The sequence below is a fragment of the Aythya ferina genome, assembly GCF_964211825.1.
Source record: "Aythya ferina genome assembly, chromosome: 3".
NCBI classification, from domain to species: domain Eukaryota; kingdom Metazoa; phylum Chordata; class Aves; order Anseriformes; family Anatidae; genus Aythya; species Aythya ferina.
In genome coordinates this window covers 61,311,658-61,333,362 of record NC_140298.1, presented here as the reverse complement: position 1 = coordinate 61,333,362, position 21,705 = coordinate 61,311,658, and the positions used below count along the sequence as shown (strand labels likewise).

The following is a 21,705-nucleotide window of genomic DNA, read 5'->3' as shown; positions in this document are numbered from 1 at the left end:
TCCAGAAGTGGCTACAGATGTCATTGCCCCTCTAGCCTCACTGTGTAACTGACAAGGCAGTTTCTGCCAGTGCTGGTGGCTAACCTGTCAGGCTGAAGCAGCTAGCAGGATGATACCAACTACACCTCCCAAAGCTTCTGTTCTCTGGGATCAGCACTGCGGTGTTGCACGCTGCTTTGCGCACCCTGGTTGTTGCGGTTTGAGAAGTGTGCTGACAAGTCCAAGAGAGCTGGATCATGGAACAGTAGAAACAGAATTAGAGGAATTTACGAGTTCAGCCCAAGGGTCCAGATCGTAAGCTCCATCCAGCTGGCTCCTACTGTATATCCCAAAACAAACTCGGGGAAAAAAAAATCTCATAATGTTTAATGCCCAATAGCAGGCAGAGGAATACGGAATACTTGCCCAGAATCCTTGACACCAAATAGAGGAGGAAATCCCTGCTGTACGGAAGCAATTATTCATGCTATAATACAAGCCAGCTGGCTACTCAGACACAACAACAGCATGCCATCCACCACACAACAATTAGGAGGCCACAGTTCAGTACGAAATTAACTCCTATCCCCACCAGACAAACCCACTGACACTGTGGGTACTAACTCAACAGACTGAGCTTGCAGCCTTATGTTTCACTATTTGACATCCATGCACTTGCATTCACATAAATCCAGTGAATCTTGGGCTGCTGTGAGTTCCGTAACACTGAGGTCAAAAGCAGCCTGAAGTCCTCAGAGGGCTGGCACACACAGAATAGAATTGGAAATAGAGAAAATAAAAAGTATGCCAGGAATTAATAAGAAGGTCAATTAGTTAAAACAGCTTAGAAGAAGCAGCTTGATGCATCAAAAGCATGTAGTTCTGTGGTAAGAAGTAATGTGTAACTGATGGATTTTTTTATTTTTACTTTTTTACTTTTGTACACTAGAAAAGGATTTCAGTCTTGGTCAGTATTTCTGGCCCTTTTATTGCTTTAACAAATTGTTCTTTAAGTGTGTAAAAAGAGACCTCCAAAAACAAAGAAGCAAGCAGCGGTGTTGTAAATGCTTTAGTATAAGGTGCAAGACTCACCTCTGCTTCCAATTTCACGTGTTTCCATAATGACTGACAAGTAGCAAACCGTAACTCGCTATCCTCTGCATCACTGTTTCCTTCCCTGAAGTAGTCAGCTAGAAAGCAAAGGGAAACACAAATATTATTAGAACAAATCATTTTTTCTTGAGAAGAAAGCAAAGTACCCAACTGAATCAAGAAGATCTATAGATAAAGATATCTAGATAGATATATCTGTTATATCTATCTATACAGGTATAAGGGCGATGACTTTTCTCTTAGCCAGTTAATTAACTGCTGGTATCTGGTAGAGTAAGTGACAGAATAAGCAGAATCTACTGCCCAACTATACAGGCTTCAGTCAAAGAGCTGGCTTCTACCTCAAGTCCCAGATGAGCTAAAGGCGAAATCAGGGGAAAAACAAAACAAAACAAAACAAAACAAACATTAGGTATATACATATATATAATATAATATATATTTTTCTTGCTTCAGAAAGTTTTGTGGGTCCTTCACTATTACGGTCTGATACAAATCACAAAGGCTTGCAAGAACACACGCATAAGAAATCCTTTCTGTCTTCCTGGAAAGATGCAGCAATACCAGCTTCCCAAACAAACAAAAAGGTATTCTGGGAAAGGACTGTTAGGTTACTTGAAACACAGATTTTTTTTAAAAAAAAAAATACATAATCTTAACTACCATAACTATCACAGCAGAACTTTTATGCACAAACCAAACCTGTATTTCTGAATTCTCTCTAAGCTGCCTCTCACTTCTACGTGAGCTGTTTACAAAGAAGAAAATGAAAAAAAAAAAATCTGAGCCATAAAAGCCACAAATCCTTCAAAAATCAGCACCTTTTCAGTACCACAATGTCTTGGCACATTTTTGAATGCATCTGGCTTCGCAGGTGCTCCTCTAGCTGACAGATACGAGTACAGAAACTCTCTACCAGCTTCCCAACAAGGACAGCGATGAAAGTAAAATAGCAGCCTGAACAGAACCTCTGAGTTACTTTTTTCTTGTTTTCCCTCCCACCTTCACACAGTCTACATTTCATAAAATAAAATGGCACAGCTTTGGAACTGTCCTGCTCCCAGCATACCCACACCTAACTCCCAGCTGGTGTAGTGTTAGAGAAGCCTTAAAAGCTATCTGGAAGAACACAAAGGCTGAAGGTGAAGCAAACAGCCTATTGTTACCTGTTGCTTGCTACAAGGCAACATTAAATATTACATCTAAATTTTTCTAAAGACACCTCATTTGTATCCCTAAGAAAAATCACTTAAAGACATAACACACTTTGATGACACAGGCTTTGAGTTAAAGACCATCCAGCCACCACACTGTTTTTATAATCAAAGAATAAAATTCTTTCTATACTACCAAACCTCAAACTGCATGTGCAAATGTGCACAGAAGGCCTTTGTGAGGTGCAAGAGTATATCAACCACACCTGAAACTTCACATTTGTCAGGTTTGGCCTTCCAAACTCAACATATGCACATCAAAGTCATGTTTATTTAGAACGCCATTTGAATCAACTGCTGTTAGCAGTCAGACTAGCTCCCTTCTGCTTCTCTTTTCAGAACAGCCCAGTCAAATTCATTTTTCTGTGACAAAGTATGTGCTAAGTGGAGCAACACATTTTTCCAACCATGATTTATAAATCCTGCAAAAACATACTGTTCAGTACAGGGTAAAATTCCAGTGTGGTTTAAGTGCACAGGTCTTGGTTGTTAGTTTATTTATCTTGCAATGACTTGAAATGACAGACTGGATTATATCTGCCTACCTCTCGTTCCCTGAGCCACAGATGTGCCAACTCTCACAGAAAAAAAAATAATTTGAGATTAATTTTAAAGCAGGTGCTGTTTTAAGTCCCTCTGGTAATGAGGGAGCCTGTGATGATTTCCAAAGCTTTATTACTTTCCCCTCCACTTTTTTTATAATATATATTTTCAAACTGTCACACTTCTTGACAGCTCTGTCCACGCCGAAAAAGTTTAACCTGGGAATAAGAACAGTTAGTTCCCTGACCAACTCTCAAACAGCAACTATTTGAGCGGCCTTATTTATGGCTCCAATAAGAGCCTGTCCCATTTGGTCTTCCTCAAACGCCCCGAGACTTGTATACATGCCTTTTGGATTGGAGAAAAGAACGTAAATATAACAACAAAAGTTAGTGAACACAAGCCAAGAGGTGTTCACAAATGGCTTCTGCCAAAGTTGTTTGAGGAAAAGAAGAAAAACTACCCACACAGGGTAAGAATTATGAATGGGATATCATTTCTGACTCCCATAGCTTAGAAGTGGCTCATTCGGACTCTTCAGATAGATGGTTTGTCAGTTAACAATTTATGGTAGTATGGGGAAAAAAAAAAAAAAAAAAAAAAAAAAAGCAAAGACAAATGCCAGCTATACATTCTTGATCGTTGGAGATGAAAAAACATTTACGCTAACCTACTACTTCTGAAGAAATGAGTTTTCGGAAATATTGACATCAAGGAGCAACTGAAATCCTCACACAGCTATGACAGAATTCAATCAGAACCAAAGCTTCCAGGATTAACCCTCCCAAAGCACAGCAACATACATCAAAATGCACTAACCTGTTTTTTGAGACACCTTTCTCTTCTTGGGACTTGGTTTAAAAACAAAGCAGCCCTGGAGAATAACAAGAAAAATATAAACTTCAAAATGAGCATCTATCTGACTGTGACTCCTAAGGCCATTTTATTCTCTTTAATCGCAGTGTTCCATCACCAATTTAACCAAATTGCCAGCGTCTTACGGATACCATTAGTTGTGCTTTTAGTGTCCTGTTTCATTCTAGAAAAGCAACGGAACCAGTATTCCAGCACAACTTCTATTACCCTTCCATTATGTTCTTCAATTCATCTATCAGCAAGAACAGCAGCGAGAGAGGAATCGTTGAACTCCTCATGTACCTTCATTCAATAGATTTAAAATTAAGAGGAAATGATTCCCTGGGGACACATCAATAGTTTCCTCAATACAGATTTAGTTAAAAGCAAAACAAAGCGAGAGACTGGGATGCACAGAAGAGGTGATCCAAAAGCCAGTGACACCCTGCAACTGCAGAGGACAAGAAGTCCACCCCAACTCAGAAAAGTAAAGATGGATAAAAGCAGAATGACAAATACTTGGGAAAGGTTCAGATAAATAAAAACCCTGCCTACAGAAGTCCTCCAAATAGAAGTCATCTCACAATTAGATCTGATCCGTCACCAAGAAGGATGAAATCAACTGCAAGTATTAAGCTTTGAGTTCTGAGAGTTTTTTTCATTTTCCTGTAGAAAACCTGAAATTTCTCCCATCATCTTCCCAAATCAATACTCATCTTCTTTTTGTGATTTCCTTTATACCAGCAATCGTACACTGTCCCCAGCTCTCGCTGTAAGGTTCTCATGCCACAGCAAGAGTGAAGCAAAAACACAAATGTTCAAGGTATTTAAACAGACTGATTCCATCCAGTATTTCCCACAGAGATGCTTGCATAAACAAAGATTATTGAACTTAAACTGAGACAGTTCAGCCACCAGCGTAAGAACGATCTAATAAAAGTAAAACTCTAGAAAGATGTTCAATTTTGATTACAGACACTAGTTTTTTGGGTATCTTCGGACACATTACTTCCCTTCTGATTCAAAAAAGGATCTGAAGTCAAACACTGATACTTATATTGTCCCCTTCTGAAAAACTGCCTTAAGAATTGGAGAAGTTCTCGGACACTTTTCGTTTTAATAAATATATTAAAAACTGTTTAAAAATAGATGGACAAAAGTTATCCAGCTGTGTCGTCCATACCCTAAATGCTGTGGAACAATTCCACTACAAAAATATTTGATACAGGCTTATTTACGCTGCATTACACACAGTAAGTCAGCACAGTAATTCCTGAGAGGACAGCTGGAATTGGCCCAAATTACTCAGGGGATGATGAGGCCCTGGCACAGGCTGCCCAGAGGAGCTGTGGATGCCCCATCCCTGGAGGTGCTCAAGGCCAGGCTGGATGGGGCTTTGGGCAACCTGGGCTGGTGGGAGGTGTCCCTGCCCATGGCAGGGGGTGGGACTGGGTGGGCTTTAGGGTCCCTTCCAACCCAAACCATTCTGTGATTCTATGAAAAGAATTGTATAAAGCGCATAGATATAAGAAGAAATGATGTTTAAGTCTAATGAAATATAAATATTATTTAATGGTTTACATTCAATGTAGCTGAGATGAGCATGTAAAATGACCAAGTATTACATTTAAGACACAGGACACAACAGAAGTACCCTTCACTGCCCAAATCCTTAAAAGCAACATTTTTAAAAGGGAAACCCACCCGATCTGAATTCAATTTTAACTTTGTTTGGAAGCAGCTCCCTGCCCCCCTGGAAGCACGGCCACTTCCACACCGAAGGACGCAGACACACGCCTGGGTCCCGTGGAAAACAACACGAGGGGAAGGATTTTTCCTGAGGTAAAAAAAAAAAACTTCCCTGCGCGCTGCAGCCCGCGACACAGCCGAGCGCCACACCACACAGCGCGGTGCCCTCACACATTTCAACCGAGGCGCCCTGCCTCCTCGCTATCGCCCCTGGCCGTGAACCAAACGTTAAGCTTTCAAAAAATAATAAAAAAATAATAATACAAATCACATAAATTTAACGCTTAAACGACGGCAAACGCCACCCCCCCCCCCGCCGCCTCACCTTGGAGACGGAGCCCGCGCTCATGTCGCCCCCTCCCCCCCCGCTAACGGCTCCGTGAGGTAACGGCCGCGCGGCCCTGAGGGGACGGGGCCACGGCGCATGCGCAGTGCGGGGCCGCGCGGCGCTGACAGGGCGGGCCGAAAGACGGCGGGCGGGGGCAAGGGGCGGCGCTGACCTCCCGCCCCGCCGCCCGGTCATGGCAGCTTGCGCCTTCCGGAGGAGCATCGCCAGCCAGGTAACCCTCCACAACCCGCCCTCCGGTCACCGGGAGCGGGGCTGCCCCGAAAACGGAGCCGCCCGGTTTGAGCCCTCTAGCCGGACCCCCCCCCCCTCCGGCAGTTGGTAGGGCCGGTTGCCAAGGGGACCGGCGCGGGCTTCGTTGGCCCGCCCACCCCTAACGGCCGGGGGGGGGGCGTGGGAGGGAGTCCGGTCATGGCGTGCAGGGGCTCGAGGATAAAAATAAATAACTAAATAAATAAAATAAATGTTATCCTGTGAAATAAAGGACCTGTACGCGATGTTTTGTCTTGTCTTTTATTTTTTTTCCTCTTCCTTTTATAAGGTTTCTTTACTATTCCCTGCGTTTGCGTTGCAAATTGGAAAAAAGCAAGCTTAAAGTACTAAATAATTATTTATTTCCTTCCCCTGAGAGGAAATTTACTTGAAAATCCCTCAAATCCCTCACAAGTATATAAGCAGGGAGCAGTACTTCTCCTGGGTCTTTTTCACTTAAGCCACTTTGTTCTTTATTTCGAATTTAGCTTTCCAAAGTTTTGGATCTGCCGCCAGAAAAACTAATAAAGTCCATATCTGCAGTTCCTGTCTCCAAAAAACGGTAGAGTTTGCACTTTATCTTACAATATCTTGTCATGTTATATTATTTTTGGTTGTGTTTGTTAGTGCAATGGCTTAACAGGGCTTCAGGGAAATAGAAATACAGAAAAGCAAACCGAAGCTAATATACCAGTCCAATTATAAGAAGATACCTAAATCTAATTAAACCACTCTGTTTTTTGAAGCAAGCTCAATACAAATATAATTGCTTCAAACATATAAATAATATGCACCACTTGAATGGTAAATGTTTCAGTATTAATAAATTAACTAAATATGAAACTGCTTAGAACTAATGTGAAGTTACAGATTTTTTCCCTGTCATGCTTAAGAGGTGTAGTATTTTTGGCAGATAAACTACTTTTATTCATAAGTATAACATTTTTTTTACTGTGAAATGGTTATTTTACCATATGTATTTTACAGTTGTATTAGAGCAAAGGTAATATTTAGCTTTCTACTGCGGCTTTCTAAATGTAGCTTACTTTTGGGTACCAGTGACTGGGTTATGCTTGCCAATTAGACTTGCCATATGCAGAGTGCAGAGTCAGCTTGGATTTGTCAAATCTCCACATCATTTCAACACTTTTTTCCCTGATTTTCATCTGTTCCTTTTTTTTTTTTTTTTCCAGGCATGTTGCTGATTTCCAGCTTTCTGTTGCTTCTGTTCTAGAAAACCATTCTGGTGATTGCTTAGCACAAGATCTTCAGCTTCAAGCTCAGAAGCTAGCTGAGAAGGTATGCTAACATGTTAATTTCATGTATTTGACACAGTAATGAACTTACAGACTAGGGATGTAACAGGCATCGTAAAGTAAATGGTATTCTTTCTTCATATATCTCTTTGGATCAGAGGAGTGTAATGACTGCACCCATTGTCATTGTACACAGTCTTCACAGGTAATCAGAGGAGCAGTTTTAGTTAAGTTTCTTGTGAAATTGTGGTTTTAAAATAGTTTGAGAGTAAGTCATGTTTGTGAGTTAGGAAGCACTGCCTAAAAGCTCTGCTTTGGTCCGTACTGTTGACCAAAACTAGAGGAAAAAATTGAGTACGTAGTGGCCTGAGAAATCAAAGATGGCAAACTCCAACACTAGAATCACAATGAAGAAACTTAACCTGTGGGTCAAACAGGCCAGTCTTCTCACTAACTGTTTGAAATTGAGGTTTCTTAGAACAGCAATGTTTTCATGGCCATTTCAGGCCATGGGAAATTGCAGTGGCTGAGTCATTAAGGCTAACTACTGTAATAAAAAAGAAGCAACAGGCAAAACAAGATATACATAAGTGACATGAATCTTGAAGAAATAAAGGTACACGGAAGAGAAGAAAACTTCAGAGAAGTTGGTATGTATAAAGTTGAAAGAGGGACCAGAAAGGTGATGCTAGGTTTTGAGGGATCATTAGAGATGAAAAAAATCCTTCAAAATCTAAGAAGTTGCTACTGGTGCTGATGAAGAGGAGTATAAACTAAGAAGTAGTGATAATGTTAGCTGCAAAGAGGCAGTAGATCAAATAATAAAAGTGTAAAAAAGATGCTTCATCTGCCTCAGAAATAATAAGTTTGAGAGGGAATCAGTAGGGTTGCTATATGATCAGGAGTTTAAAAGGACAAATAAAAGAATTTGTTACTGAGAAGCTAAGCTATTTCCTCATTTCATACTTCACTGCTGAGATGTTGAAGAGAACCATACTTTGGACCCATTTTTGTAACACATGAATACATGTATTCTGTCTCAGGCAAAGGAAGAGCTGATGGTGCACAGATGTACAACCAAAAGTTCTGAAACTACTTTAAGTTGATCTAGCATCATAGAATAATGTAAGTTGGAAAGGGCCTCAGGAAGTGATTTGTTCCAGTCTCCTTCTCAAAGCGGGTTATTGAGGGGTTTTGGATGAGTTTGCTCAAGACTTTTGAAATCCACTGTGGTTTTATAGGCCTCCAAGGATTTAACAGCCTCTGTGGGCATTCTGTTCCCATGACTGTAACATCATGGTAGCGATTCTTTTCCTGGTGTCTGGTCTGTCACTTTAAAAACAACTGCTGTTACCAGTGATGTGAAAGCTACAAATGTGTCTTTCTCTTTTATTGGTTCTGGCTCATTAAATAAATCTTGGCCACCGAGCCTCACATCTTTACACGGCAAAGCGGATGTAACAGTAGAAAAGAGCAAACCATCAATATAAGCTCAGAAATTGAATACACCACGCTGGTTAACCAAAGGAGGGGAAAAAAAAAAAAAAAGAAAAAAAAAAACTTCTAATCTCTTAGAATCATTTTTGTTGGATATTGGATAAAGGCAATGCATTTATTATGATTTGTTTAGACTGATCATGTCATCCACAAAGGTAAGCAGTATAGAAATACAAATATGCAGAATATAACCATAATATCAAAAATTAGCAGTGAGACAGAAATGTAGGCAGTGATCAGTGTTTGTCATGATAAAAAAAAAAAAAAAAAAAGTTGATAGAGTACCTCGAGTTTCAATAGCATGCTCTTAGTCACTGAAGAGGAAATGGGTCACAATGTTTGAAATACAGATATTTAGGTTAGGCAGAAGAGACTGAAATAGTTCCCACTGACTAAAGTAGCCAAAATAATCAGGCAACATGATGCCAAATGGAACATAATATGCTAAGATACGCTGAGATTTGTCTGTCATTAAGGTTCTAATTGTCTTGTTTCTGTTGGCTTTTGATTTTATTTGGGTGGCTGCTTCTTGCTTCATCTTTCAACTGTTAGTTCTTGGCTGAGAGGGAACTTTTTTTCTTTTTATGCCTTTATAGGATATTCTGATACAGCATTCTGATCCAAGCCGTAGGCATGGGGAGATCTGGTTACTAAAGAATGGTTAAGTACTTGGAAGAATTGATACAGCTATGGAGAGGACAAATAAGCTCTCATATTAAAAAGTTGAAAAAAACACTGAGATGGTAGTGACAGATGATGTAGAAAACACTTAGCAGAACAAACAGTATGGAGAAAGTGCAGTGGGAATTTCTGTTTTATATCTGCCCCATAACATGGGTGAAATGGGCCTTCAGTAAAACAAAGAGGAAGGAAATTCAGAGTCAATAAAAGAGATATTTCTTTCATGTAGCTTATGAATAAACAATGGAATTTGTTGTTACTGGAGATTGTTAAGGTTAAAGAACTTACAGGCTAACAGTAATTACTCCTGTTTGAGGTAGGGTCTAACTACAAGACCTAGAATGGGGATAGAATTTCTTCTTCGTGCTGATGTGCTTCAGTAGGAATGTGTAGCTTGCCTCTTTCAAAGACCAAGTTATAAGACAAACAAAAAGCAACAGAAGATAACTTGTTTGTTTTTGTTGTTTGAGAAAATGTCCTGCCTATGAAAGGAAGCTACTTTAGTGAAAACGAAGCCAAAACTCTCAACCTGTAAAGAGACTAAAATCTGTGTAAAGAGGAGGTTGACATTAGAGGAGCTTATACATTCCTTACAGCTTCAGAATTTTCAAAACACGAGCCTTCTGAAAATTGTAAATGGAATGTTTAATATATAAACCTTTAACATCTTTAGTTTATATCACTGGCTGCTGCAAGGCATTGTAGTTCAAGTCAGGAACTTTGAGAAACAGCAGTCCAAAGCTTGTCTCAGATTTTCTTTAAGACATGGATCTTTTGTTTGTTGTTGTTGTTGTCACACACACTGTGTGAAGCCGTCAAATGCATCTCAGCCTTTGTGTGTACAAAGAGATCATCTGCTGCTCGTAGCCAAAATAAATTAACACAGCCTGGACACAAGCAAGGACTGAAGCAAAACAAGTGTGTGACATTTCAGTGAGTTCTGTTCAGAGCTAGTAAGCGTGGATTAGAAATAATAAAATCATCCTTTTTTCAAATGGATAGATTAAATGATCTGTGATTGCTTCCAATCAGATAAAAATCATTTAATATTTATAGTGGATTAAATTAATATTTTGAGTGGATTGAATTAAAATTTTCTAATTTACCTGTTTTCATGGAGAGTTGCTGTTCTGTTTTGTTCTTATAGCTAAAATGTGATGCTGTGGTGAGTGAAATCAGCACTGGTCCAGGAACAGTGAACTTTACGATAAACAGGGAATTACTGGCAAAGGTGAGTACAATATTTCAGATGTGTTAAAGTTCCTCGATAAATTCCGCAATGTAAAACTCTAAAATACTTAACCATAGTCTTTGATACTTTCTATACATATCTGCTTGTTTTTCATCAATTCTACTCAAGGATTCCTGATGCTGCTTTGTTAGGTAGGTCTAGAATTGGGAATGAGGCTCACAGAAGTTTATCCTCTTGAGGAAACAATGCATCTATCCTTCAGTTACAATCCCTCTCTTTTTCTTTCATGTTTCTGCTCTGAAAGGCAGACTTCACGTGTTCTTTGTGTTTCTGAAGTACACAACTCAAAATTTTGGTCTTGCATATAAACTCTTGTGTAAAATAAAGAAGAATGGTAGAAAGATACCTGAAATAAAAGTACCTGACTTCAAATCTACCGTTATGTACTTTGTTGCCAAAAATTCTGCAATGTCCAATCTGACTGGAATGGAAGATCCTAATTTTGTTAAACCAGTATCTTAGTGAAAGGAAGATACCACTCGGTCCGTAGAAGTAGTGTTTTGGTTGCACTCGGTCTGGATTATTTTCAAGAACTTGCATTAGGATGGGTGGCTGGCTGGTGCTGTTCGACTGGGGAGTGAATGAAAGCCCTGCTAAGCCAGCTGAACTAACCTGGGTTGCAAGCTACGTTGTGGTGGTGTTCAAGGCATTAATCTAAGCAGCTTTTGTGGAAATAACATTGTGGTCTTAGAAAATGAGCCACGTGTGATTTGGGCAGGAAATCAGATCTTACCTCATGCTGGTGAAGCTCTCTTCCTATCAGGGCTTCCAGTGAGCGAGTCACTTAGGCTTGTTATCATCTTCTCTTGAATGATAGGTCGCCTTGTGAGTTGCTAATGCCTAGGCATTCCTATCTGCTTTATGTATTGCCTGGAAACATCTCCTTAAATTCTCATTAACTAGCTGTAATCCATCATGATAGGAACATAACACCTGACTATTCACTGAAAGAACAGTGTTGGTGTTAAATTGTATTCACGGGCAGGATTTGACAAGGTGCTTTGTCTGTAGGGATTTTACTCAGTATGAGTCAAGCAAAACCATGTGTCTGGCCTAGTAGAATTTTGCTGGAAGAAATGTGGGATTAGAACACAGAATTTTGCATTATATCACTGAGGAGAGAGGAGGAGATAAGACCTAGCTGTGACTTTCACTAATAAGGAGAATAAGGCTGTGATAAATTTGAGGATTTGTTTGTGGGTCTGGCTTACCTTCTAAGGTGCCATAATGAAAACAGCATTAAAGGTTTCTCTACAGGTATAGTTCCTTTTTTCTACATCTGTTATTTCTGCTGCAGAAGTGTTTTAAGGTGACTTTAGGAAAAATAAAATCAAACAAACAACTTTCCACTGAATGGAATGAGATTTCCACTTCAGCTCACATTGCTAGAGGCCTGTACTATCTTCAGGGAGTTTGTCTGATACTTACAGCTTCATGTATTAGGTTTTGTAGTGTATTGGCATCACTGTGACAAACTGAAGAATGCAGGGTGTATACAGGGAATTATCTTGCTGTATGATTGCAGTACTGATGAAGCATAGGATTCCTCTTTCCACAAACTACATTCATGTTGTTGAGGAAATGTTTGAATTTTAGACCATCTCCGTGCTTTCAAAGTAGACGTGCTTTTGTACAAGCCATTCTCACAGACTCGCAGGTGGCAGAAGGGGTGTTTAGACACGTGAAGACTGAATAGTTGGCTTTCTTTGGTGCTAGAGGTGTAGAAAGCAGGCTGGCTTTTGATGCCTAGGAAAATCTAGCAGTCTTAGTAGAATGTGAGTGTTGGGGGTTGTTGTTTTTCTTCCTGTTTCGGAGTTAAGTGACTTGGTGATTCTGAGGAGGCTTAAATTCTTGCAAAAGTCTCCTGTTTTTCTGTTTCCACATTGTATGTGCATACTCTCATCCAACAGGAAAGGAAAAGAACATTAGGCAGATTCTATTCCTAAAAAAAGATTAATGAAGACATACAGTGGGCAGTGATGTTAAGCAACTGGAAAAAGCTAGAGATGTTAGTCTGCCTCATGTTGTAGAAAGAACAACGAAAGCATTTGTATTACTGAAATCAGAAAAAGCTAAGCCTCTTTTGTCTGTTTTTTCTTCACTTGAACCACTGGTTGACGTGTATGTATCCTGTTATTATTAAGAATGATCAGACCATGAGGTATCTCCCATAAGCTGTTGTTTCAGTCTACCTGCAGTGAACTGATGGAGAGCATTCTGCAGTTTCGTGCCTTAGGCTGGCTTTAGTGGTAGTCACAAAGGCTAGAAATCCTGAACTTTTGTGTTGGATTTCCTGAAAATAAAAACACGTCCATGTGCTGTTGAGGTGACCTGGATAAGCACAGTAATGCTCGTGCAATTATAGCATGTTGGATTTCTTGCAGGCCCTCAGTGACAAGGAGTGTGTGGGAGATCTGATGTGTCCCTAAGGGCTGGACCTCTGTGACTGGGTTGTGCTGTGTGCAGTGGATGTCCTTTATATGCACACGTTGACAAAAACTTTGGATCTAGGACAGGACTCATAGGAATTTCATTCCAAAGTCCTCAAAGTGTGCCTTGATAAGATTTATTCATGGGAAGAATGCACTTTTGAAGAAGCTCAGAGGTATGCTATGTAGCTTTTCTTTTTAAATCAAGGAGAAAAAAAAGCCTGCTGAGAACATCTGGCTGCACAATGAAATAAATTCTCTCATCAAGTCTACTGCTTATAAGCTCTCCCAGTCTTTGATCAAAATCTATGGTCTAGTTCTACAAGGTAGCTTTTATTTTAAAATGTGTTACCTGAATTAGGCATGGCAAGGGTCCTGGTCAGACAGAGTAAGGTAAGAGTCGTATTTACATGAGAATGCCTTTATTTTACAGGAGGTTACTATTTTACCCACATTCTTGGGCTGACTTTCCTTTCCTGCTTACTGATTACCTCTGGGTGACCCTCCAGCACTTTGATGTTGTGTAACTAAACAGTTTTAATGAGATCTATGCTTTCTCCTTTTAAGTTTTTACCAAAATCAGCTTAGATTTTCACCAAAATCTCTGCTTACAATTTGTCTAACTTATTTAATTGATCCGGTGCAGCTTTCAAAAGTTAATGGCATTTCCATCTGCATGTGATACCTTGTTTTCTTGGCAGACCAGCCATCGAACTGGTAATGTGAAAACCAGCTGTGGGATCAGACTCCTGTGTGGTTGGTGGATGGTTTTCCTGATCACATTTTCTGTTGTTGATACTTATTTTCCTTCATTTTATCTTCCCTGTGCTTCAGACTGTGCTGCAGCAGGTGTTGAAAGATGGCTCAGAATATGGAATTAAAAGTGAACTTTTTTCGATGGTGCCTAGACAAAAGGCAGTGATTGAGTTCAGGTAAGCACTCGCGATGAGTTCTTTGAGAATACAGCCTTGTCTGCTGATTGATATTCATTGCTGTAATGCGCGGTGCCTGTGAAGTTAAACCACATTTATGGGATTACATTCATCTGTATTTAATACTCTGATAGATTTGCCAAGTAGAATATAAGTTTTATTTAGGGCATTGAGGCTTTTCCCAGAATGTATTTTTGGTGTTTGAAGAGTTCATGCCTCGTTCTCCTTTAGTGCATAATAGCATTCAGTTTCTATGTAGGCCTCTTTTATCTTGTTATCAAGAGGCATCATCTGAATTTTCAGCCGGTAATGCACTTCTTCTTCCACCTGGGCTTCAGTTTCCAAAGCTGTTACTTAGCTGTCCTCACTACCTTCATCCTTGACTTGCTAGAGCAGCCAAGCATTTATCTTGCTAAATCTTCTCAGTTGCTGGCCCCAGAACTTCTGGCCAGTATCTATTTTATTTGTGGTCACCTGTGCAGGGAAAGAAAAGTGGTTGACTTGGATCACTTTTTGTATTGAAAAAAAAGTAATAAAATTGTTCACCTATTCTCCTTGTGTAGGCTTCCTTAGTCAGAAAGTCAGCACATGCCTTTAATTTGGAGGGTGGATGTTCATAGCTGAAATTTAATTTTGTTTTTGAGGGCAAACAGTTGTGGGGATTAATAATATGCCACTATTGTAAGCTTGAAGTGAACTAAAATACAAACAACAAACTAAACAAAACATCTGTTCATATTATAAAACAGCGTTGGAGGTGTGGTTTTTGTTTGTTTGTTTGTTTGTTTTGCATAACGATATGCCATTTACAAGTTTTGAAAAGGACATTGTTGAAAGAAAATGTGATTTTAGTTACTGATTCTTGTACACCAAGTCACCTGATCTGGTACCAGATTTATGTCTAATAAAAGTCTGAAGAACATGATTCTTAAGTCCAATAAATGTGAAAGTGGGACATTAGTGTAAGTCCTTTGTCACTTGTATATTTGGATATTGGGAGGTTCTTTGGTGTGTTTTTTTTTTTCTTTTTTTCTTTAACACTGGCTGCTTGCTGATACGAGAGGAAAAGTTGGTTTGATATCGAGATCTACTTGGAACAGAAACTAATCAGAGAATTACAAGGGCAAGGTGAAAGTTGTGGTTTAATTACAGTTCTTCTGCTGTTACTAATGAGTTGAATACTTCTGAGCTGGAGATGTGGTAGCCTTGTACATTGAACAAATGCTATTTGTGGAAATTTGTTGCAGCTCCCCTAATATTGCCAAAAAGTTTCACATAGGACACTTGCGTTCCACAATAATAGGTGAGTATGCATTTCAGTGTGTGTCCTAAAAGGACTTCTTTGTCTCCATGATTCACTTGACAGGGGAATTCAGCTAACCTTTCACTCCTGGTGGAGTGGCTGTGTCAGGCTTGACTTGCTAATTAAAAGCCTTTTCCTCATTATACAGTGAAGAAAAGAGCATGGTGTGTTGCTGGCAGATTTATTAAGTCACACGTAATATAGTTTTATGACTGTGAACATTAAATGAAGTACTTTAAAATTGTTCCACGAAGACACCCATGGCAGTTTTCATTGAGGTGTTATGAAAGTCCTTTGAATTTTAAATTTCTGATTTGTGCTGGACTGCAGAGCAGATAGTTATGTCTTGGTGGCTGTCTTGCAAGACATTTGCTTTTATGTGTTAATTCCTCTATGCTACTATTACTGACACAGTTGCTGTCATTTGTCATGGAATAATTAAGTAGTTTATTGTGCAGTATTCTAATAGCATATGGAAAACATCACTTCTCCCTGCCTTTGCCCTGTCTCATTAAAATTTGTAGGTTATTAGCTGAAGACCCTACAGCATCTGTTGAGCTAATAATGCATTATTTTTAATTATACTAATGTATCATATGTAATTATCAGTTACATAAAATTAATAAATCTGCCTCTTCGTGGACTGAAGGTTGAATGGCATTACGTATTTTTGGCTTGCATTTCCAGGTCCTTTGTTACCAAAAAAAAAAAAAAAAAAAAAAAAAAGGAAAATAGTTCTGTAGGTGGATGTTCATCCAATAGAAACAGAATGAATTGATGTCAGGGAATAGGAATGGAAAATGATTGCAGACTATAGTATGGCGTTACAATAAAGGAAAAGATAAAGCTTTTTGCAACCTTTTATATCAGTATTGTAATTAAAAGGTACCCTTGAAGCACAGAAGAATAGGGGAAGGGCTGCACTTATTTCTTGGTTGCATGTGTTACTTCTTTGTAATTCTATGATACAGCCAAACTCAGGAGAAAGATGAAGGGTTTTTGTTGTAATAACAATTAGAAACAAGATGTTCCTATGTGATGTGGTAAGTTTGGACCATATCAGACACACAGTGTGTGAAGAGTTCGGTACTGTTCAAGTACGTGGAGTTGTTCTCTGTTTAACTGCACAGTTAAGAGCAGTTTGTGAATTTCAGTCCTTGCTTAACCTCCTGGTATGAGGTTTCCTGGCTTTGAGAAGGGAATTATGGATACTACCACGTATTTGTGAATATACGAGAAGTCGTACATGGCTCCTTATGAACATAAGGGTTTTTTATAGTCATGTACTTTCCAGAATGTGCATGCACAGACAACAGAGACATAAACATATGGATCTGCGTGAGACGCTTTATGGCACCTCTCAAATGCAAAGCTGCTTTTTTTTCCTGCTCAAAATATTATTGCTTTAAGTTTGGAAGTATTTTAGCACATTGTGTAGAGTAGTTCACCTGACTGATTTGCTTTTCCTTTTCCTTTTGAATATGACAAAACCATAAAATTGATCGGTTGAGGTTGACCTACAACTTTGCATAATAACACCAATTTTGATTCCTTACCAGGGAATTTTATAGCAAATCTCAAAGCTGCACTGGGACATGAAGTAATAAGAATAAATTACCTTGGTGACTGGGGCATGCAGTTTGGTATGTTTTGATATTTGTTTCTCCTGTTCACTTTTCAACTGTATAATGTGGTCTGGGTTTCCAACTTCAGTTTTTGCAGGCACATTGGATTCACCCTGAGCTCATAAAGAACAGTATTGTGTTGTTAGTCTCCTTAAGACAAAAACAAAGCAATCCAGAGTGATTCATCAGTGGTATGACGTACACTGCCATGCAAGAAATACAAGAGGAAATTTGCCCAATGGTTCCTCAGTAGCTCTCAGATTACCTGTGTGTTGCTTGAGGTTTATTTTTAAAGCACAGGAGAAATATTTTGAGTGTGGTGGTTGTACTTGTGGTGCTCTAGTAGCTGAACAGGCTACTGTTGCTGCCTCCATACATCACAAATACATGATACCGTATCTGTTGCATGTCAGTGGTGATACTACTGTCCTCCTTATTCAGATTTTGCATGGGTAATAGGAATAGTGGGAGAGTAAGTTTGTTAACTTAGCTATGCCACACCTGTATGCATAAGAATAGAATGATTGTTTGGGGAAAAAAAAAAAAAAAAAAAAAAGGAAGTTATATACTTGTATTTAGTTGTCTTTGTGTGTGTCTTTATATTTTTTTATTGTTTTTTTTTTTTTTGTCCCTGTGGAAACAAGTTTGTTATTCACAGAGTATAACTAACTTGTTTAGCAACAGCATTTTGGTAGGTCAATGTGTTTGAGTGTTTGTATTATTAAAGGTATCCCAATACTTCCCCCAAAATATTCAGTTTGCCATTAAAATGTAGCAAAAGTAGAGGTGTGTAGGTAGAGAATGTGCAAGTGAGTTCTTAGAAGACCGTCAATCTTGCCTGCATGTGCATTTGCTTGCACACTGCTACCTCCACCAAAATGTCCATCAGGTAAGCGAGAACTGAGAAATCCTCTCATGCAGTCCTGCCTGGCTGGTATTTATTCCCTGACTAGAATTCATTTGTGTCTGCTTGCTAGGTCTGTAAATACTGTTCACATATGGCAGTTGACCCATCCATAGGATTCCCAATTTTGTTATTTTTTTATGTTAATCTTGCATTTTAAATTTATCTAAATTCTCCCCTTCTTTTCTAATCCCCCACCTGAAAGCTGATTTTGACCTATTTTTAGGAAGAAAAAAGAAACACAGCCATGCCCATTTTCTCATTCTTGAAAACTGATACGTTCATGGAAACTATAGAACTGCCACACAGTTTTTGCAGTGGGGTCTGGAAACAGCATTTATATTTATTTTTAATTGCCAAACACCAAGTGAAATGTCTATCAAGCAGTCATTTTAGCTCTTTCCAGCCCGTATACTGCCCCCTTCAGTTGAGCTGGTTCAATGCTTCGAGGGATTTTAATTAATCAACTTTGTGAGTAAAACTGGGTTAAAAATTTAGCAGAAATATCCTACTCTGTTTATGTATTCATGTTCATCAGTAATGATGATACGCCTAAAAGGTATTTAGTTCTATCAGCTCTCCTTCTAGAGTAAATTCCTGGGTTGTAGACAGTTGGGTAAAATATTCTTATGACTGTGAGAGCAGTAATATAATTTATTTTATTATTTTTTTTCTTTCCTTTGTCAAATTATTTCCTCCACAGCTTGTCTGTTCTGATCGTGTTTCTAGTCAAACCATAGTTTATAGCAGTTTCACTTTACTTAGGATTTCTTGTAAGAATTGAATACAAAATGAGTTTACATAAAATTAAATAAATTTCATCATTACGTATTTCATTCATTTTTACCCCATAGACATTATTTTTTATCACCAGCGCTTGCATAATGAATGTGGCAATGGCTATTAAGCAATAAAATGCAAAAGGCAAAGGGCTTCTCAGCTGACCTCATTCACTCTTTGGAGATAAATGGTACTCGTAAGTCTGAATATCAGGAAATTTAACACAAAGTTTCTAGAAAGAATAAAGATGACTGTGTGTTATTTACCTATATTCCTGTTGTCCAGAGCACAGCTGTTAAAAATGGTACCACTGACAGAGCAGTCCCAACTGTAGCTTTCCAGATGGGTGCTCCCTTCTCTATTTGGGCTGGCTCAGCTCAAATATGTGACAGGCTTTATAACAAATAACACAGTCGTGCTTCACAGAATTATAGCATAGGAATATTAGTATATTAGTCCTTTCCCAGAAGCAGTGCTATAATTAACAATCTGTCAGCATTTCCATTACAACTCCCATCGTTGAAGGCTCTAAAAAATAATAATTGAAAATGTGTTTTGCTGAAAAATGGCGGAGCAGTCCTCAAGCTTGAAGCAGTTTTGGGGCAGGTTTCTTCAGGTAACAAATCTCAGGCAGTTGTTCTGTCTGTCAGTCCATCCATCTTCCTGACGCTCTGCTCTTAATAAATTCTGAATGCATTGGGCAACCTCAGCCAGATCTGACAAAAAATATCCCGGAGAACAAAGTTCTCCTAGTTTTGTGACAGCTGGCGGACGTGTAGGGGTAGGAATACAATGTAGTGCCTTCGGGGAGAGAAAGTTAACTTCTGAGCTCAGCCTGTCAGCTCACCAGTCAGCACATCTCAGTCAAATTGAGTCCCAGTTCGTGCTACATCTTGCCAGTAATTGGGGAGTGTAACAAATATTTAGGAGAAGACAGAGACACGTTGAAGGAAGCGTTTGGGGTGAATGAAAGGTGGAAGCCTTGCTGGGGGTTGGACTGTGAAACCAGCATGGAAAAGTGGGGTGTGTAGGTACACTAAGAGAGATCATTAAGAAGCCAAGCCCACAGAACCGGCTATCATTAAAGAAACACCCTCTCAGTAGGATCAGACGCATTTTGTTTCTTAAACTCTAACTTGTTTTTCCTATCTAAATCTGCTACAGCTTCTATCGCAGTCGTTGTTTTCAGGAGGGAAGTTCTGGAGATAGCGCTGTTTGCTTAGCTGCTGAGGGCTTTTCAAAGGGGTGCCTGCATTCCTCAGATGCTGTCTTTATATCAGTCCAGGTCCTTGTTGGCTCAGAATGAAGAGATGACCTTAAAAGCAGCCTCAGATAATCCAAGAGGCTATGGGGTTAATATCGCTAGATTACGGAATGAATTAATGGGCTCTTTTGACTTAGACAATCAGTTGGGGAGTTGAATTTCTTGCCCTTTCAGATGGCTTTCAGAAACTGCTGAAGCCAGATCAGATAATGTGAAGAAAAGCTGCACATTCTCAGCATTTAGCAAAAAGCTCCCTTCAAAGTACTGCATGAGTGGTATGTGAAATAACTGCATTGTGTCCCAGTTTCTACTGTCCTTGAAGTGATAATGCTGCTAAGGGAGGAAGCCAAACAAGGGGGTTGATTATTCTGTTTGCTGGACAGTTTCCCCCGTATGGCTTCGTGTTTTCAGCTGGTCACTGTGTAAAATACAACTTTATCTGCAAGTCTAGAAAGAAATTCCATTTATGAGGAACTGTAAAATTGACATTATATTTTATACTAATTTCTAGCTGTTAAAGCTTTTTTCATACAGCAGAATAAAAGGCTATGCTTTTGATCTCTTTATAGCCTGCACTTATTACATTGTTTAGATATGTAGGCAATTTGTCTTGTTACATAGAGTGCTAAGACAGGGCTTGCTTATTAAAACAACTTAATCAGCAAAACAATACACTCTGGGCTGGGCTGTTGTCTAACTCTGTATTTAATTGTTTTTCAAGGTTTACTGGGTGTTGGTTTCCAACAATTTGGTGATAAAGAGAAGCTAAAATCCAGTCCTTTACAGCACCTTTTCGAGGTAAGTTCAGAGAAGACCATTTGGGTACTTCAGAGGATAATCCATTTAATGTCACTGTCAGTTTTGTACAGGATGGTGCCTCTGCAGGGTCACGAGGGACTTCTGCAATCATGTTGTATTTAAACAACTTCATTGAAAGACAGCTGCCCGTGACAACAGGGACAGGTTTCATTAGACTGAAAAATACACCTCCTAAGGGAGGGAATTGAATGGGTCCTCGGGTTGCATGGGGTGCTGCTACTGCCACAGCTCGACCAGTATCAGCTGTCCTAACTCGACAGCAGTGACCTCTGAGCTCAGCTTTGGTGACTGTTGTGTGCTGGTTACCAAAGCTGTGTTCAGTTACACTGAAAGATGTGGCATTAGTGGTATAAAAATGTTCTTGTTGCCAGTATTTTAGAACAAGTAATGTTTCATTTGCATTGCTCAGTACACAATTCACTATGGTTGGGGGCAGGTTATATTTGAGGTGTTTTGGAGCTACTGTGGAGCCTTAACATACATACAGGTAGCGAGAAGAGACTGTCACTTTTCAGACTGCTGTTCCAGCCCTGCAGATTGTTCTTTCTTTCAGCTGTGTGTAAGAGCCAGGACCATTAGAAGGTGCAATTTCTGTTGGCAGGCGTTAATGAAAAGCCTTCCAACAGCAGAGAAAGCTGTTTAATTGCAGGAGGGTGCTCTCTTGGTTGCCCACCATGCCTGCCTCGGCACAGTGCAGGTGTCACAGTTTGCATTTCTATGCATCAGGGACAAACGAATTCCCTGGAGTCTCCACACAGACTGTCATAGTTTAACAAGTCTTCTTTTTACAGAACTGATAGGATTTTGAATGTTCTTTTGCTCCATCCAAATATGTGTAATATCATGCAAGTCGGTATTTATTTCTTCCTTTTTACCAGTTCCTACATTACTTCTTGTTTCAAACAGTGCAAT

The 21,705-nt window shown here is 39.4% G+C and overlaps 2 protein-coding genes across 15 annotated transcripts in view; one reads left to right on the top strand and one right to left on the bottom strand.

Moving 5' to 3' along the window:
- The window catches only part of ORC3 (origin recognition complex subunit 3), a 35,178-nt gene extending 29,260 nt beyond the window's left edge, over window positions 1-5,918 (bottom strand). For all 4 annotated transcript variants that reach the window (XM_084514318.1, XM_084514320.1, XM_084514319.1 and 1 more), the window contains exons 1-3: window positions 5,779-5,918; window positions 3,669-3,723; window positions 1,072-1,169 (exon numbers count right to left, since the gene is read on the bottom strand). In XM_084514318.1, the coding sequence (XP_084370444.1) occupies window positions 1,072-1,169; window positions 3,669-3,723; window positions 5,779-5,802 (177 nt within the window). In that variant the 5' untranslated portion in view covers window positions 5,803-5,918. The remainder of the gene's footprint in view (window positions 1-1,071; window positions 1,170-3,668; window positions 3,724-5,778) is intronic.
- Window positions 5,919-5,922: 4 nt separating this feature from the next.
- Window positions 5,923-21,705, top strand: part of RARS2 (arginyl-tRNA synthetase 2, mitochondrial) — a 48,742-nt gene continuing 32,959 nt past the window's right edge. For 7 of the 11 annotated variants that reach the window (XM_084514327.1, XM_084514328.1, XM_084514330.1 and 4 more), the window contains exons 1-8: window positions 5,923-6,013; window positions 6,540-6,613; window positions 7,245-7,350; window positions 10,633-10,716; window positions 14,001-14,098; window positions 15,346-15,401; window positions 16,961-17,044; window positions 20,696-20,772. In XM_084514327.1, coding sequence (XP_084370453.1) covers window positions 5,975-6,013; window positions 6,540-6,613; window positions 7,245-7,350; window positions 10,633-10,716; window positions 14,001-14,098; window positions 15,346-15,401; window positions 16,961-17,044; window positions 20,696-20,772 — 618 coding nt within the window. In that variant the 5' untranslated portion in view covers window positions 5,923-5,974. Of the gene's footprint in view, window positions 6,014-6,539; window positions 6,614-7,244; window positions 7,351-8,348; window positions 8,433-10,632; window positions 10,717-14,000; window positions 14,099-15,345; window positions 15,402-16,960; window positions 17,045-19,810; window positions 20,250-20,360; window positions 20,451-20,695; window positions 20,773-21,705 lie in introns of those variants that run through there. The other 4 variants (XM_084514334.1, XM_084514333.1, XM_084514326.1 and 1 more) reach the window with 4 other exon arrangements.